This window comes from Gekko japonicus, unplaced genomic scaffold (genome assembly GCF_001447785.1).
Source record: "Gekko japonicus isolate JY-2015 unplaced genomic scaffold, Gekko_japonicus_V1.1 scaffold901, whole genome shotgun sequence".
NCBI lineage: Eukaryota > Metazoa > Chordata > Lepidosauria > Squamata > Gekkonidae > Gekko > Gekko japonicus.
The window spans coordinates 389,626-407,189 of NW_015173701.1; the positions used below are offsets into that span (position 1 = coordinate 389,626).

The window sequence follows — 17,564 nt, forward strand, 5'->3', positions numbered from 1 at the left end:
CTGATGTTTAAAATGCTCTGAAACTTTGCTCTTTAAACTGTCTTCTGGGACGATGCCTGGACCAGTAGACATAGCAACTCTCTGGTGAGCTGCCTGTGTACATGTGCATTAGTATACATTTGTGTGAGGAGGGGGCAGTTCTTTCTTACTGCAATTTCTTCCTGTCTCCTCTGCTTCTAGGTTGTCCCACAAGAGGATGATTCTAAGAGCAGCCTCATGTATAAGTACATCATACATGAAGATCTCCTTCCTGTCATTGGAAACAACAATGTCCTCCTTGAAGAAATGGATACCTATGAGTGGGCTCTCAAGAGCTGGTCTCAGTGCTCAAAAGCTTGTGGTGGAGGTATTTTCTTTTCTTCTCTTCCTGATATAAAAACATAAGAAGAGCCCTGGTGGATCAGACTAATGGTCCATCAAGTCCCGCATACTGTTTTACACAGTGCCCAACCCGTTGCCTTGGAGGGCCAACAAACAAGTCACAGAAACTAAGGCCTTCTCTGATACTGCCTCCCGGCACTGGTATTCAGAGGTTCGCTGCCTCTGAACATGGAGATTCCCTTTAGTCACCATGGCTAGTAAGCATTGACTAACCTCTCCAGCATGGATCTGTCTAACCTCCTTCAAGGTCATCTATGCTTGTGGCAATCACTGTGTCTTTTTTTGCAGTGAATTTCCTGGTTTAATTACTCATTGAGTAAAGAGTTATTTCATTTTGTCTGCTCTGCACCTGTTTCCCGCAGGGCAGGATCTTAGGCTTCCATTTTACCTATCCCGGGGTTCTTTTTTTGATACCCTGATTGTTCTTACCAAAAAGATAGAACAAAACAACAACAACTGGTAGTTTGAAAGGTTCTAAGGGTTGCAAGGTGATATACTGTATTTCAAAGAAAATGAGTTCAAAATTCAGGTAAAGGTACAATTCCATACAATACTCATTTGTAAATACTGAGTAAAAAATAAAATTTAAACAGACAAAGTAGGTTTTGAAAAGTCAAGTCAGAATTTGCTGAGCCATGTTTTTTCTCCGTACTTCATTTACTTACTGTGGCTGCGGTCACACGGAGCATTAGCCACGCTACTGAGACGGATGGTAGGCGGATTTTCCGGGCGTGATCACACCGCAACATCTGGGAAGCGTAGAGCTCCCCATGGCGAACCCGAGGCTTCCCGCCAAAGATGTGGAGTTAAAAACTAGTACCTCCGAGGTACTAGTTTCCGAAAACTGCAGGGCAAGGGCTGGTGTCTGATCGCGTTTCCGGTGGTAGTCGGTGGCATCTGGCGCCTGCCCATGTCCCGTCGCAAACAGGGTTTTTTCCCCCAAGTCTCCACAGGATGCGCACAAGCACCCAACGGCGCATGCGCACGAAGAGGAAAGTGAAAGTTCCATTGCTCCGCAGAATCGCGCATGCCGTTGGTGAGATCGCGCCATGCTGCTTCTTTGCTGCACTGCAGAATTGTTGTGTGATCGTCACCTCGCCCCTACCCACGGGACCTCTACGGGACCTGTGATCGGGTGGCCGCGTGTTATTTTGCTCCGGGCCAAACTGCCATGCTCCCCCTCCCCCCCCCCGCATTTTACGGCCTGTGTGACAGGGGCCTTTATTGATTTACTCTGCCTTTCTGCCCAATGGCCCCCCAAAGTAGCTTACATTGTTCTCCATTGGGACGTAGGTTAGGCTCAGAGTGTGTGACTGGCCCAAGGTCACCCAACAAGCTTCCATAGCAAAATAGGGGTTCGAACCTGTACCACCCAGATCCTAGGATGATACTCTAATCACTATACTCCACTGGCTGTCAGGATGTAGGAATATCCACTTGCATTTCCGGGGATATTTTCTGGGAACTAGCACAGTTGATTATATATTCCAGGCAGTGTTCCCTCCAAGCTGAATTATTGTGAGCTAGCTCACAGTTTTTTAGCCTCCGGCTCACACAGTTTTGTCTTAGTTCAGGAAGGATGGCTCCAAAGCAAACTAATTTATGCAGTAGTCAAATCACTCACTCACAACTTTAATGCCAGTTGCTCACAAAGTAGAATTTTTGCTCACAAGACAGCTTAGAGGGAGCATTGATTCCAGCTAGTAGCCATGATTATAACTTGATGTCTTTTTCTTCTTCTGGGCATTGAATCCCTCATTTAAAACATACATAACTCTTCCTTTATCCCAGTGTGCCCTGCCCCCCTGATACTTTTTTGGTGAGGTTGTGTACTTGCCGGTAAATCCATGGACAATAACCACCCTTGTCAAGTGGAATCACAGGTTCTGATATAGTCAACCTTGCTTGGTGTGTGTAGGAGAGAATGACACTCAGCATAACTTTCCCCCCCTTCCCTGGTTTTAAACGTGCCATTTCCCTCGTTTTAGTGTTGCTCCTGTTGTTCTGCAGGAATCCAGTACACCAAGTACGGCTGCCGCAGAAAGAGCGACAACCGAATGGTGCATCGGAACTTCTGTGACAGCGGCAAGAAACCAAAGCCAATCCGCAGGAGGTGTAACATGCAGGAATACAGCCAATGTGTGTTCTTCTCCTTTCCCATCATGGCATGGGGGCCCATCCATACAATCACTTCTGAAGTGGAAGAGCCATTCACACAGCACAATCACTTCTGAAATGACCCCTTGAGATAAAATCTTTCTCGAGAAAGTATAGAGAAAAAGACACCGTTTCACTTGTAAATTTCAAGGGAGAAATTCATAATGTGACTTACTTGTATATATTAAACATGTTCATGCCAAAAAGGCCCTAATTTTGCTGCAGAAGCTTATTCCATGATGAGCAGAGTAAGATCTGTCTGAAAGTCAGTCCTGTGCCTGTTAACTTCAGGGGAATAACTTGGCAGTGTCTTCAGTGAGGATTACGCTGCAGAACTCTTCATAGCGAGAGAACGGCTGGCTCAGAGAAAAGGTCTGTCTAGTCCAGCAGTTGGTTTTTGGTGGAGGCCAACCAGAATCTATAAGTATGGTCTCGTACACAGCACCTACCAGGTTTGCAACCATGAGGGGCCTACTTCTTGCTGAGGTACCACTTTAGGTAAAGGTAAAGGTTTCCCTTGCTCTAAAGCCGGTCATATACAGCTTTAGGGGGCGGTGCTCATCCATTTCCAAGCTGAAGAGCCAGCGCTGTCCGAAGACATTTCTGTGGTCCCACCAAAGTGGTACCCATTTATCTACTTGCAATTCCTTGCTTTCAAACTGCTAGGTTGGCAGGAGCTGGGGTCACAGACAGGAGCTTACTCCATCACACAGCCCTAGGGTCTCGAACTGCTGAACTACAGACCTTCCAGTCTGGAGCTCAGTGTCTTAACCTCTGAGCCACCGTGGCCACTTCAGACTGTGATCTAAAAGTGGCACATGACCAACTGCTTCTCTGTTCCAAATGAATAAACCCCTGTGCACAGAGAACTGGCAAGGCAGGGAGAAAGCTAGACTAAACTCCTCTTCCCTGATACCTAGTTTTCTACATGCAGGGATTTATTTGTTTTTGTGTGGAGGAGCATTCATTCATGTGTGGGCCCCTCTCTGCAGTCTGAAGTGCAGCCAGCCCAGGCACAGGTAAGAATTAGGCAGATGAGTCTGTTCCCGTTGCTGGGCTAATAGTTCAAGGGGCTTATGATTCTCTCTGCAGCTGGGGTGCAGAGGAATGGGGAGCCTGCAGCAAGTCCTGTGGCAAGCTGGGAGTCCAGATCAGGGTGGTGCAGTGCATCCAGCACCTCCAGAATGGCACGAACCGGACAGTGCACACAAAGTACTGCCCAGGAGACAAACCAGACACCCGTCGCCCCTGCAGTCGCATCCCATGTCCTGCGCAGTGGAGAACAGGGGCCTGGTCTCAGGTAAGAAGGTGCTGCCCAGTGTGGCTGGCCTTGAGACTTTGGGCACACGAGGCAAAAGGCTAACCTCCCCTAATCTATTTGACAAAGTGTGCCTTGCACACGAAAGCTCATACCTTGAATAAACCTCTGTTGGTCTTAAAGGTGCCCCACTGGACTCTAATTGTGTTCTACCGCTTCAGACCAACACGGCTGACCAGCTGGATATCTCTTAATCCCCTTCCTGCTTCTGTGCCTCACTGTGGAGTTTCTAGGTCTGGCCGCCCCGCCTGCTCATTGCAGCGGGACTTTGACAAGACAGCAGGGTCATCTTTGTTGCTTGCTCACACTCTCACATCCCCTTTTCTAAGTTGCCTTTTTCTGAGCCCCCCCCCCCCGGAGTTCCCAAGGAAGTCTGGTGCCTGGTTGCTAACAGGCAGCTTTCTGCATTTTGCTTTGGCCTACTACTTCTCTGCTGCTGCCAAAGCCCCTTTTTTATTGCCTGCAGCTTTTTAATTTCCCGTTATAGCACTGAGGCTCTGTCCTTCTTTTTGAAGCATTACTGTTGTTGAATGCCTCAAACCTACGTGTTAAAGCAGACCGAGGTCACCTGCTGGCCCCGCATGCCATGGAGCCGGTCGAATTGGATTTGCTGTTGGGGAAAAGCCTAGCTTAGTTCATGGCACCTATTTCCACTTTTATTTTGAATTATTCAAAAGCATGTTGTGTGCAAAAAAATAATAATCAAAAACAATGCTATTTGTTTATGAATAGCAGACATGTTACTCTTGTCTGTTTTACCCTCACAACAACCATGTGAGGTAAGTTAAGCTGAAGGGGAGCAACTGACCCAGGGGTCACCCAGTCAGCTCTCACTGATACTGCATGAAGGGACTAGGGATGTTAGAGGGATTAGTCTGCAAATAACAGGCCACAGCCTGGGATTTAGATGTGGTATGTCAGGTACCTTGGAGTTCGTCAAGAGATATTGTTAGAATCCTCAGGATCTAAAGTTCATGGGGTGTGTGTGCGTGATGTAGCCCTATTTCTTTTATAAAAATGCACTCCTAAACAATTCTGTTTTGCATAGTTTGCACAATGCCAGCAATGCAGGAGCCTTCCTGACCTCCTCAGGCAGGTGTTTCCACAGGATGGGGAGAAGGCAGACGTACAGGCAGTTGTTGCTCTTGCCCTTTTACAGGGCGGCACCCACAGAAGGCCCTGCTCAGATGAATGAAGTTGATGTGGTGGGACATGGATAGAGAGGCGGTCTCACAGATATGAGGGTCCAAGGTCCTGAAGAGTGTCACGGCAGGACCAGGGGGCGTGACACAAGCAAGCAAAAGTCCAGGAACAGTCCGAGGTCAAGCCGGGCAAATCAGGTAGCAAGGTTCAAGCAGGTTTAAATCACAGTCCAAAAGCAGGGTCAGACATACCAAAGTTTCAAGTCCATAAATCACAACAATACCAGAGGAGTCAGAGATGAACGCAGGGTCAACAAAGCCAAAGGTCAAAAGCCGAGGATCAAGCCGAGAAGAATTCCACAAGGTCTGGAGCAGAGATGCAAGGATTCAGGTCCTGAACAAACGACGTTGCCAGCACAAATGACTGCTGGCAATAGACTTGCATATATACAGTGCTAGCTAATCAACTCATTAGCTAGCCAGGAGTGAGGACAGGATCCTGTCAGTAATCAAGGCTAAGAGATCTTCTGGCACGCATGCGTGCATTCTGCCTTCGCTCTCTCAGCTGTTGTCTTCTTACATTCCTGAGCCTGGTTACAGGTGGAGGCGAGTCTGATGATGAATTACTGGGCTGCAGCAGAGACTGATCCCTTGCAGGTGTTCCCTGGGAGGCTCTATCCTCCTCACCACTTAGATAGCTTTCAGCTACAGGATCCAGTCTTTGCCTTTCTGCTGCAGTACTGTCCTCAGGAGCCTGTTCAGGGTCCTCAGGAGCCTGTTCAGGGGCATCAGCAAAGGCAGGCATGACATCAGCAGGGGCAGGCATGACACTATCCCCCCCCTCAGGCCCCCCCTCATCGAAAGGGCCAGGTTTGTCCGGGTAGGCTGTATGAAAGTGCCGGACCAAGTCCGGGGCATGCAGGTGAGAGGCAGGTTCCCAGGATCGATCGTCAGGACCATAGCCCTTCCAGTCCACCAAGTACTGCAGGACACCCCTATGAAGGCGGGAATCGAGGACCTGCTGCACCTCGTATTCCTCCTCGTCATCGATCATGACAGGAGGTGGGGGTGCTGGTGGAGTGTCCCGGTTCGGGTCCGGAGGAGCTGTCAATTGCAGGAGGGATCGATGGAATACGGGGTGAATCCTGAGATGATCTGGTAGAACAAGACGGAAGGCTACAGGGTTGATCTGGGCGTCTATTTTGTAGGGCCCAATGAAGCGAGCGTTGAGCTTGGCACAGCGGCCAGGAGCGCGGAGGTACCGGGTGGAGAGCCAGACGAGGTCGCCGACTTTCAGGGGTGTCCCTTCCTGTCGGTGGCGGTCCGCTGCCCGTTTATAGGCTTCCTTGGCATGTTGTAATTGCTCCCGAAGGAGCTCGTGAAGTGCATGGAGCTCTTGGATCCTGGCATCTGCAGCAGGAACGTCAGATGGGGGTCCAACGGGCAAGAAGAAGCGGGGGTTATATCCATAATTGGCTGCGAATGGGGTGACTTGGATGGACGAGTGCACCGCGTTATTGTAGGCGAACTCGGCCAAAGGTAACAAGGAGTACCAGTTGTCTTGTTGGTACGTGGTATAACAGCGGAGATATTGTTCAAGAGTGGCATTCGTTCTCTCCGTCTGGCCGTCGGTTTGGGGATGGTACGCGGATGACAGGTGAACCTCCGTCCCCAGTCCCTGGTGCAATGCCTGCCAGAAGCGGGAAGAGAATTGCGGGCCTCGATCTGATATGATCTGTGCTGGGGCCCCATGTAGCCGGAAGATGTGATGGAGGTAGAGCTGGGCAGTTTCCGGCCCGGTGGGGATTTTCGGACAAGGAACGAAGTGCGCCATCTTTGTGAGGAGATCCACCACCACAAAGATACAAGAATGTCCGTGTGAGCGGGGAAGATCGACGATGAAGTCCATCGAGATGATTTCCCAAGGGCTCGATGGGACAGGGAGCGGACGAAGGAGGCCGGAGGGCTTGGCAGGAACCTCCTTGGCCCGGCGGCAGACATCACACGTGCTCACATACCGGTCAACGTCGGCCCGAACCCGGGGCCACCAAAAGTCTCGGGTGAGCAGATGAGCGGTTTTGTGTTGCCCGAAGTGTCCGGCTGGAGGTGCATCGTGGGTGAGGCGCAGGATGCGGGCTCGCAGGGGTCCGGGAGGAACATAGACCCGGTCCCGATGATAGAGTACGCCGTCTTTGACCGTTAGGTCTTTGGAATCCCCTTGTTGTACCTCCTGAAGGCGTTGTTGAGCCCAAGGGTCTGTAGCCTGACTGGCCCGAATGTCCTCAGCGAGGGATGCAGGTTCGGGAGCTGCGGCGAAAACGTTAGGTGGTAGGATACTGGTGTCAGGTGCTTCCGTTTTCGACGTTGGGGTATATTCCGGTTTGCGGGACAGAGCGTCGGCTTTTTGGTTTTGCGTCTGTGGAATGTAGGAAATCGTGAAGTTGAACCGCGAGAAAAAGAGGGACCAACGAATCTGGCGCTGGTTCAACCGGCGAGTGGTTTGGAGGTGCTCCAAGTTGCGATGGTCTGTGAGTACCTGTACTGGATGACGGGCCCCTTCGAGGTGATGACGCCAAACCTCGAAGGCGGTCTTGATGGCCAGTAACTCTCTTTCCCAGATGGTGTAGTTCTGTTCGGCTGAGGAGAGTTGCCGGGAGTAATAGGCACAGGGTTGCAACGGCTGAGAGGGATCCGCTCTCTGGGATAGAACGGCCCCTAAGGCCACACTAGAGGCATCAGCTTCCACTACAAAAGGAAGGTTCGGGTCAGGGTATCGCAGGAGGGGGCCGGTCGCAAAACGTTGCTTCAAAATGGCGAAGGCTTGGTCAGCTTCCGGGGTCCATCGGAAGGGTTCCTTCAGGCGAAGGAGACGGGTCAGAGGCTTGGTGAGGTCGGCATAGGCGGGTATAAATTGGCGGTAGTAGTTGGAGAACCCCAGGAGGCGTTGAACATCCTTCCGGTTTTGGGGAGGCTGCCATTGGAGAATGGCTTCCACCTTCTTGGGGTCCATCAGCGTGCCTTCAGGGGAGATAATATGCCCCAGGAACTCAACAGACTTACGATGAAACTCGCATTTTTCTAGTTTCGCATAGAGTCCATGGGTGCGCAGGCGGTGCAACACTTGCCTTACGTGGTCAATGTGTTGAGGCACGGTGGCGGAAAAGATCAGGATGTCATCTAAATAAATTACCACGAAGCGGTCGAGGAGGTCACGGAAGATGTCATTCATAAAGCGTTGGAACACTGCAGGGGCGTTGGTCAAGCCAAAGGGCATGACCAAGTGCTCATATTGGCCATAGCGGGTACCAAAGGCGGTCTTCCATTCATCTCCTGCCTTGATTCTCACCAGGTTGTAGGCGCCACGCAGGTCTAGCTTTGTGTAGATTTGAGCTCCCCGCAAACGGTCCATGAGCTCAGGGATCAACGGGAGGGGGTACCTATCCCGTATGGTGATTTTGTTCAGGGCCCTGTAGTCATTGCAGAGCCTGAGGTCTCCTGTCTTCTTTTTCACAAAGAGGACTGGGGAAGACAGAGGAGACGTAGAGGGCCGAATAAACCCTCTGGCCAGATTTTTGTCCAAATAGTCCCTCAGCGCAGCCAGCTCCGGTTCTGCCATTGGGTAAAGGCGGCCTGAGGGTAACGGAGCGTCGGGGATGAGGTTGATGGCACAGTCGTAGGGCCGATGCGGGGGTAGCTGGTCTGCCTCCTTTTCGTCAAAGACGTCTGCATAGTCCTGATAGGTGGCAGGTAAAGCGGGAGCCGCAGCGCCCAGCAGCAAAGCAGCTGGTGATGGTTCTGGCGATGGTGCTGAAGACGGGGTGTCTACCATCGTTTCCACGGAAGGCGTGGGTGCAGGACTGGTGCCGAACTGGAGCTCCTGATGTACCCAGTCTACCTGAGGGTTGTTGTGGCGCAGCCAGGAGAGACCCAGGATGACTGGAAACCTCGGCATCCTCACCAAGTCGAAAGTTATTTGTTCCTGGTGCTGCTGTATCCACAAGGTGAGTGGCTGGGTTTCTTGGACGACGGGTCCGGAGCGGAGCAGGCGTCCATCAATGGCTTCTACAAGCGCTGGGGTTGCCTTCTCTTGAAGGGGAACGCCGTGTTCTTTGGCAAAAAGAATGTCCATGAAACAACAGGCGGCCCCTGAGTCCAACATGGCGTGGATGAAGAGCCAGCGGTTGTCTGGGAGTTGCAACCGCACTGGCACCAGGAAGGGAGTCTGTGGTGAGTATGGAGTACTGGAGGACCCCAGAATAGGCCCCAAACCGGGGGGTCCGGTCAGGCTTGGGGCTGCTCTTTTACCGGTGGAGCCGGTTGTGGTGAGCGCTTCTGCTTGGCAGGGCAGCTGGAGGCAAAATGCCCGGCTTCTCCACAATACAGACACAGCTGTTGAGTGCGCCGTCTCAGCTTCTCCTCAGAAGTAAGGCGGGGCCGAGCGGTGCCAAGTTGCATGGGCTCTGTGCCTGCAGGAGGTGGAGAGGAGCCGGGGGAGGAAGGCCGGTGGAAGGTCTGAAGGGTTCTGCTGGGGAAGGCGAGAGCCTTTTTTCTGTTTTGGCGGCGGCTCTGTAACCTCCCATCAATGCGGAGACAGAGATGGATGAGGGCTTGTAAAGTGTCAGGGCGTTCACTGCGTGCAAGTTCATCTAGAATTTCGTCAGACAGCCCTTCAGTATACTGGTCAATAAACGCTGCCTCATTCCATGTCAGGTCTTGAGCCAGCAGCTGGAACTCATTGGTGTACTGAGCGACAGAGGTTTTATGCTGAGTAAGAGCCCTTATTTTGCGGTTAGCTGTTTCAGCTTTCACAGGATTGGCATAAGCAGCGGCAAAATGAGCCTTGAAAGCCTGGAAGTCAGATAGTAAGGGAGAATTCCCCACCAGCAAGGGCGTGGCCCATTTGGCAGCTTGCCCTTTAAGGAGGCTTAAAATGAAACAAACTTTAGCCTTCTCAGAAACAAAGTCCCGAGCCCTGAGCTCAATATACAGATTACATTGGGCAAGGAATGCCTGGAACTCATCAACATTCCCACCGAAACGATCAGGAGGATTTATTGGGCAACGTGGGGGAGGTGTACCAGCATTTGCTACAGCAACAGCATTTGTAGCAGCCTGTTGTTGCAAAGCAATCACAGCTTGAGTTAAGTGCTGTACCTGTGCTAGCATTTCCTCCATGGGGTCCACACCTCCGGTTGCTCCGTCTTCCATGGTGGGGATGTGTGAGCGTTGTGGGTGCTGGCAATCTGTCACGGCAGGACCAGGGGGCGTGACACAAGCAAGCAAAAGTCCAGGAACAGTCCGAGGTCAAGCCGGGCAAATCAGGTAGCAAGGTTCAAGCAGGTTTAAATCACAGTCCAAAAGCAGGGTCAGACATACCAAAGTTTCAAGTCCATAAATCACAACAATACCAGAGGAGTCAGAGATGAACGCAGGGTCAACAAAGCCAAAGGTCAAAAGCCGAGGATCAAGCCGAGAAGAATTCCACAAGGTCTGGAGCAGAGATGCAAGGATTCAGGTCCTGAACAAACGACGTTGCCAGCACAAATGACTGCTGGCAACAGACTTGCATATATACAGTGCTAGCTAATCAACTCATTAGCTAGCCAGGAGTGAGGACAGGATCCTGTCAGTAATCAGGGCTAAGAGATCTTCTGGCACGCATGCGTGCATTCTGCCTTCGCTCTCTCAGCTGTTGTCTTCTTACATTCCTGAGCCTGGTTACAGGTGGAGGCGAGTCTGATGATGAATTACTGGGCTGCAGCAGAGACTGATCCCTTGCAGGTGTTCCCTGGGAGGCTCTATCCTCCTCACCACTTAGATAGCTTTCAGCTACAGGATCCAGTCTTTGCCTTTCTGCTGCAGTACTGTCCTCAGGAGCCTGTTCAGGGTCCTCAGGAGCCTGTTCAGGGGCATCAGCAAAGGCAGGCATGACATCAGCAGGGGCAGGCATGACACTACCCTTTTGCTGGTACTTTTTAAATCCGCTTCTTCGGGCCGACGGTACGGGTTGGTGACGGGTGCGCTACGCTTCCCAGATGTTGCCGTATGATCGCGCCCGTTTGATGCACCCTCAACCCGTCCGTTTCACAGGGCACATCCTCCCGTGTGACCGGGGCCTCTAATGACTAAACTGAATCTATTGTAGGTTGGTCACATTGCAAGAAGACAAGAGTGACTGGAAAAGACAATAATGCTAGGAAAAGATACAATCTAGGTGCCCACTGCCTCAATCGTAGGCCTGGTGGAACATCTTCATTTTACAGGCCTTGTGGAACTGCATTAGGTCCTGCAGGACCCAGATCTCACTTGGGAGACTGTTCAACTGAGGAGGGGGGCAGAACTGAAAAAGCCTTGGCCCTGGTTGAGGCTAGGCAGACTTCCTTCAGGCCAGGGATCGCCAATAGCTGTTGGTCTGTAGAGTGTAATGCTCTTTGGGGGACATATTGGGAGAGGCGGTCCTGAAGGTATGCAATAACCTTAAATTGAACTCAGTAACTGATGGGCAGCCAATGGAGTGACTGCAGAATGGGTGTAATATGCTTGCTTTGCCTAGCACCTAATAATAACCAAATTGCAGCATGCCGCACCAACTGGAGTCTCCCAGTTGATTTTAAGGGGAGACCTAGGTAGAGTGCGTTAGTCTAGTGTCAATGCTACCATGGAATGGATCCAGGTATCTACATCAGCTGAGCCAAGGTGGTGGATGCATCTTCTGGGCTAAATGAAGTTGGTGAAAAAGGTATTTTTAAAAATTGTATTAACTTGCTTCTCCAGCACTAGTGCTGGATCTGGTATAACCCCTAGACCAGGGGTGTCAAACATAAGGCCCGGGGGGGGGGGGCAGAACTGGCCCATCCAAGGCTCTTACCTGGCCCGGAAGCAACTAATATGTATGGAAATATAGGGTGCTCCCCATTTTATGGTATCCCTTGCAAAAAAAAACAAACTAGTCTTGCATGTGATTAAATACATTTATTGGGGCTTTTGTGGGTTCCCCAATAAATCAGTTGCTTTCACTGCTAGGAATCAATTGCTTTTGTTTGTATTTGGTGTAAAAAATAATATTGTTACTTGGGTTTCCCTGTGTCTTTTATAGAATTTATATCTCCAGTACCTGGCATTAGGTAAAGGATGAGATGGTTAGACAGTGTCATAGATGCAACGAACATGAAATTGAGCAAACTTCAGAGGACGGCGGAAGACCGGAAGGCCTGGCGTGATCTGGTCCATGGGGTGACGAAGAGTCGGACTCGACTGTGCGACTGAACAATAAAAACCTGGCATTACATTTTATGGCACACATGGCCCGGCCCGACAAAATGAAAATTAAGGCAGATCTGGCCCACATCACAAATGAGTTTAACACCTCTGCCCTAGACTCTTAACTGAATCAGCAAGGGTCAGCTGAACCCCATCAGAAGTGGAAAGCACAATGTCATTTAAGACCTCAGGCTTCCCAGCCAGTGTCACTTCTGTTTTGTCTGGGTTCATTTTCAGTTTGTTCACTGCCGTGCAAACACACAGTAGTTAGGCAGTGGTTCAAACCCTCTATCCCGTTGCCAGGGGATGTGGATACAGGGATATGGAGCTGGGTGTCACCAGCATGTTGATGACAAACAATTCCAAAACTATAAATAATTTCTTCTGAAGGCTTGCATAATATTTACATCATCATCATCATCATCATCATCATTTTCATAATATTGTTTACATAATAAATATGAACATAGGTTTTGGCTTGCAGAAATCTAGATATCAAGACTTTTCCCCAGGAGTTGATGGTGCCGTCTCGGCTTCATATCCCTGCGATAATGTTTCCTCCCCCTCCTTCATGTTAGTGCTCTGTCAGTTGTGGAGAAGGGATCCAGCAACGCCAGGTGGTGTGCAAGTCCAGTGACAACAGCATTGGTCAGTGTGAGAATGAGAAGCCAGAGAACATCCAAGTTTGCAGAACGGCAGTATGCCCAGGTGAGGCTGGAACGGTGCAAGGAATTCCATAAGTATGAATGCACACATGCAATGTGCATGGAATGTCTGCCGTGTTTTTAAAAAAGTGTGCTTGAGGGCTGCCGTGCTGGTTTATACAAGCATGGTACGTGGTTTGTTTGCATCGTGGACAGTGTGCATGTGTATTATGCCAAGGAACTGTGACAGCCAGAACTGGTGAGCTTGTGGTCATCAGGAGGTGTTCAGTTCTGGAGGATGCATCGGAATAGCAGGTTAGTGGATAGGGCTGGGCCAATTGACTGTTCTATGGGTTAACTGCACTAGACCACACTAATTTTCCAGTTGATTTCTTCAGTTGTGCATTTGTCCCTAGCTTCGAGCACCTTAAGTATTCTATTTAGGAGTATGTATGACTTTAGTATACCTGGGTCCTCCTGATACTGCTGGCTGGAATATTTTTCTGTGAATTTGTTTGGGACTTCTTTGATCCGTTTTTGGCCATCAGTATCTTGGATGGTAGATGTATCAGTTAAAATGCTTTGAGGTCTGTAGTATGCTGTGCAAAACCCTCAAAAGGGTCTGTATCGCCAAAGACTGAGGAGTATCAAAAGTAGGGTTGTCAGGTCCCCCCTGGCCACCGGCAGGGGACGGGAGGGTAGGGTTGCCAGATCCAGGTTGGGAAACTCCTGGAGATTTGGGGGTGGAGCCTGGAGAGGACAAGAACCTCAGTGAGGTACTGTGCCACAGAAACCACCCTCCAAAGCACCCGTTTTCTTCAGGGGAACTGATCTCTAGTCTGGAGATGAGCTGTAATTCTGGAAGATTCTCAGGTCCCACCTGGGGGGATTGGCATCCTTAATTCACAAGAATATTCTCCAGAAACCCCACCTGACCTTAAATTGTTTGATTCCCATAGTGATCCAGATACTTCGACCTAATCTTTTCCCTGCAGGAAAGCTATCAAGTGCCACGACAAATGCAGACATCAGTGATAGCGTGACTCCAAAGGTCCAGTGGGTGCCTCAGGAGAGTGCCAAAAACCCGGTTACCAAGATATCTTCAAGTAAGTGCAATCCTGCTTCTGAACTTTGCACTGGAATCGTCATCTGTTTTCCCCTCACCTCTTTTCTGGAGACCCTGAACTACTCAAGAAAGATTCTGCTGGTAGAATAGCAGAGTTATTGTCCGGAGTTTGACAGTTTGTGCAGTCATGCTGCTCACTCCCAGCATTGTCTGCATATTCTCTCGGGGAAAGGAAGCACTTCTTGGGTTGCTGGTTGTAAGCATGGAAAGCAGCCATCTTGATTAGATCATCTTGGCTATACCCTTCTTCTGAGTCTTCCCTTGAAAAATCAAAACACTCTCTGAGGCAATTCCTGTCATGTCATATTAATGCTGTAGCCAGATTTCAGTGGATGGAAATAAATATTTCCCAATGTAGGTTCCGCACTGTCAATCAGGCCTGCACAATTTGTAACTCACTGTGCTGAATGCAGCTCACCAGCCACGTACTGTGATCTGGCAGGCTATCCTAGGTGTTTGTCTAGTACATTTCAATGTTGCCCGTCCTCCATAGACCTCGTGGTATATCCTCACAACAGCCCTGTGAGGTAGGCTAGTCTGAGAGAAAGCATCTGGCCCAAGATCAGGCAGTGAGCTTTCATGGCAAAAAGGGACTGAACCCAAGTGCCCCAGATTCTAGTCTGGCATTCTAGCTATTACATCCCACTAGCTCTCGGTAACCCTTTTCTGTTGCCTCCCTGCCCGAGACTGCAGAATTAGGAAGTTATTTAGATGCTGGGGAGCTGTATCTGGCTTGAAGTTAACCTGGTCTGCTATAAATAAAAACAGTGTAATAGAAATAACTTACTGCACATTTTAAGCCAAGATCAGAATTTTACTCCTGTGATTGTTAGTGAGGCTGTAGCTGAGTGCTTATAATACGAGTGCTTATAATTAATTAAATGAGCAATCTTTTGGTGAAACAGGCCTATGTAGCACAGGAACTATGTAGCACAGGGGACAGTAAGCCCCCCCCTTGTCTTACAATAAATTATAAATTGAATAATGCTGGAAATCTTCAACTCTCCAGGTGCATGGTCGGGGCTGCAACAGCTTTAAGAACTTTGCTTGAACATGGAGCTCTGTTAAGCATTCTAGTGCCATCTAGTGTTCTTTGTCTTATCTGCAGGAGAATTTAGCTATAGTGCTCTCTTCTGCGTAGTACATTAAGTACTTTGCTGGTCTGCCTGCCTGTTTTTTTAGTTATCTTCACCCTTTCATCTCCCTGATGCCTACATTTCTCTCTCCGTCTTCCTGTGTTAGGCTCCTGTGTTAACATTCTGCAGTTGCTGTCATTGCCCAGAAGCTTAATGCCATTTGGTCTTATGCACCTTGTCTCCCATTAACAATAAAGAATGCAGTGGTTGTCTCTGCCCAGGCATCACTTGAAATCCTCACTGCTTGCATTTCGAATGAACCCTTTCTACATTTCCCTTTGCAAATAAAACACAGGCCTTGCAGTTCTTAATCCTGTAATACAGTAGGTGTTGGAGTCCAGGGTGAGTGACATAAAGCCCCAGACATCCAGTTCCTGGTTGAAACAGCTGTACAAGGCCAGGACTGCAATGTGGCTACGGGAGGTGGGGAACTTCCTTTATCCATACCCCCTGTATCTATGACGCCTTGCACTACTCACCTCGGAGGGATTGCCGCACATATGGCAGGCTTCAGTTGATGTCTATTCCACAGGGCTTGGGGTCCCGTTGACTCTGGCTTTGATCTCTGTCTCTGTGCATTTCTCTCCTCCCTGCTTACCAGCGCGATTACATGTGTAAGTATATGCCACTCTCCTCCAGCACTGTTGTATAGGCCAGGTTGGCTTGAATTGGACCCAAGTGCATTCATGTGGTGTATACCGTGGGAATTTATTTTCACAGCAACACAGAGTTGCACTTACAAGCTATCTGTGTGTGGTACTTCGATGTCACAGTGGATGTGGTGGCTGTTTGGTGATCTGATAGATGAATATCCTCGCTTCGCTTACAAAACCCTCTGTAATTTTGCATGTTCGCAGAAGAGCCTTGCCTTGGGGACAAGTCCATATTCTGCCAGATGGAGGTCTTGGCTCGCTACTGCTCCATCCCTGGCTACAACAAGCTCTGCTGTGAATCCTGTAGCAAAAAGGTCTCCACCACCAGCCAGCCACCCAGCGCCAACCAAGGAGCTCTGGAGACTGGGACACCCGGGGGTGCCGTTCTTCCCAGCCCTCTCTCCCAACCGCCGGTCCATCCCACTGTTACGAGCCACCTCCAGAGGATAAAAGGCACACTTCCCAAAGAGACCGAGGCAGCCCCTGGCCCCCTGGCTGCCTCAACTGTCCTTGGGGCCTGTCAAGCTAAGACTGCTTCACAGTCTCGGGGCAGTTCCAGCAACAGCTCTTGCGAAGTTGGCACGTCAAGACTTCTGCCTCCTACTCGACAGACGACAGCAGGGTGGGGGGGCTCTAGAGACCTCCGGAGCAGCTTGGCTTCCCGGCTCCTCCCAGCTGTCGTGGACGACCCTTTATCTGTGTCACAAAGAGAAAGCAAACGTCTTCTCCTCCCTCAAGGTGCAGCAGGGCGGAGGAAGGACAGCGCAGAACCCAAACAGTCAGCTGGCAACCTTAGGACCTCTTCCCTTGTGGGGACATGAGAGGGAGTTTCTTTTTCTAGAACCTTCACTTATCGCACAGTTTACATGGGGCAAAGCCACCACGTTTCTGGTTTCTGGGCCCCTCTCCAAAACGGAAGGAAAAGCAATCTCAAACACAGTCTTGTTAATTTAATAATACAACAAGTGATTTTTCTTTTTTTTATTTTCTTTTTTGTCTGTGGCACTTTTAAAAATGCTTTTATTTAAAGAAAAGAAAAGGAATTCAGAGGAAGAGATGTGGGGGGGGGGGAAGCTGCAGCAGCCATTCCTTTGGAAACAAACCACCGTGAGCGATTAAACGCACAGTGCTTGTACAGCCCAAGTTAGGTTACCTCAGCACGTGGCTTGAAATCAGTAGGGCTTTTTCTTCAAGGGTGCTACAAATAGATGTCCAGGCAATAAGGTTTCAAGAGTGCCAGGAGGACTCTCTTCCTCAGTTCCCACTCGTAGCTGCTGCTGTTCCAGCCACCGGGAGCATGTCGGATTCTGAAACGGTGCTGCACACGTCACTATTCTAGTCTTTCCTATGGTGGACATAAAGCCCGGTGTGTCTTTGTGACAGAAGGCCCTGAAAACCGGCGTTTGTCATGGAGGGGAGAGATTAGGAAACCCAGTTTGGAGGGCAGGGAGGGATTGTGTGGTGTTTGGCCTAGCAGCCCTCCAAACCAGCTACCCATTGTCCACGTGTTGCAAATGTGCTGTGTTAAGACTCTTGGGGACGGGGATGTTTAATTTCACAGCTCACATTGAGTGTCTCTTGAACTGTGTATGAATAACAAGTATCAGTTTCTTTAAAACCAACACTCACGTTTTGGGTCAGGATGGCTTTTATTTAGCATGGCAGTGATGCGTGTCAGTCGCATACAGGGGAGGATATATGGTGATAAACAGAGCCTTGCAGTATCCAGCTGTTCCAGAGTGTCGTC

General features: G+C 49.8%; 1 protein-coding gene across 1 annotated transcript in view; it reads left to right on the top strand.

Annotated features, from left to right (window-relative positions):
- ADAMTS14 (ADAM metallopeptidase with thrombospondin type 1 motif 14) overlaps positions 1-16,638 on the top strand; it is a 144,045-nt gene extending 127,407 nt beyond the window's left edge. The window contains exons 17-22 of the mRNA XM_015423239.1: positions 181-346; positions 2,392-2,524; positions 3,631-3,838; positions 12,837-12,966; positions 13,898-14,008; positions 16,022-16,638. Coding sequence (XP_015278725.1) covers positions 181-346; positions 2,392-2,524; positions 3,631-3,838; positions 12,837-12,966; positions 13,898-14,008; positions 16,022-16,638 — 1,365 coding nt within the window. The remainder of the gene's footprint in view (positions 1-180; positions 347-2,391; positions 2,525-3,630; positions 3,839-12,836; positions 12,967-13,897; positions 14,009-16,021) is intronic.
- The last annotated feature ends 926 nt before the right edge of the window (positions 16,639-17,564 follow it).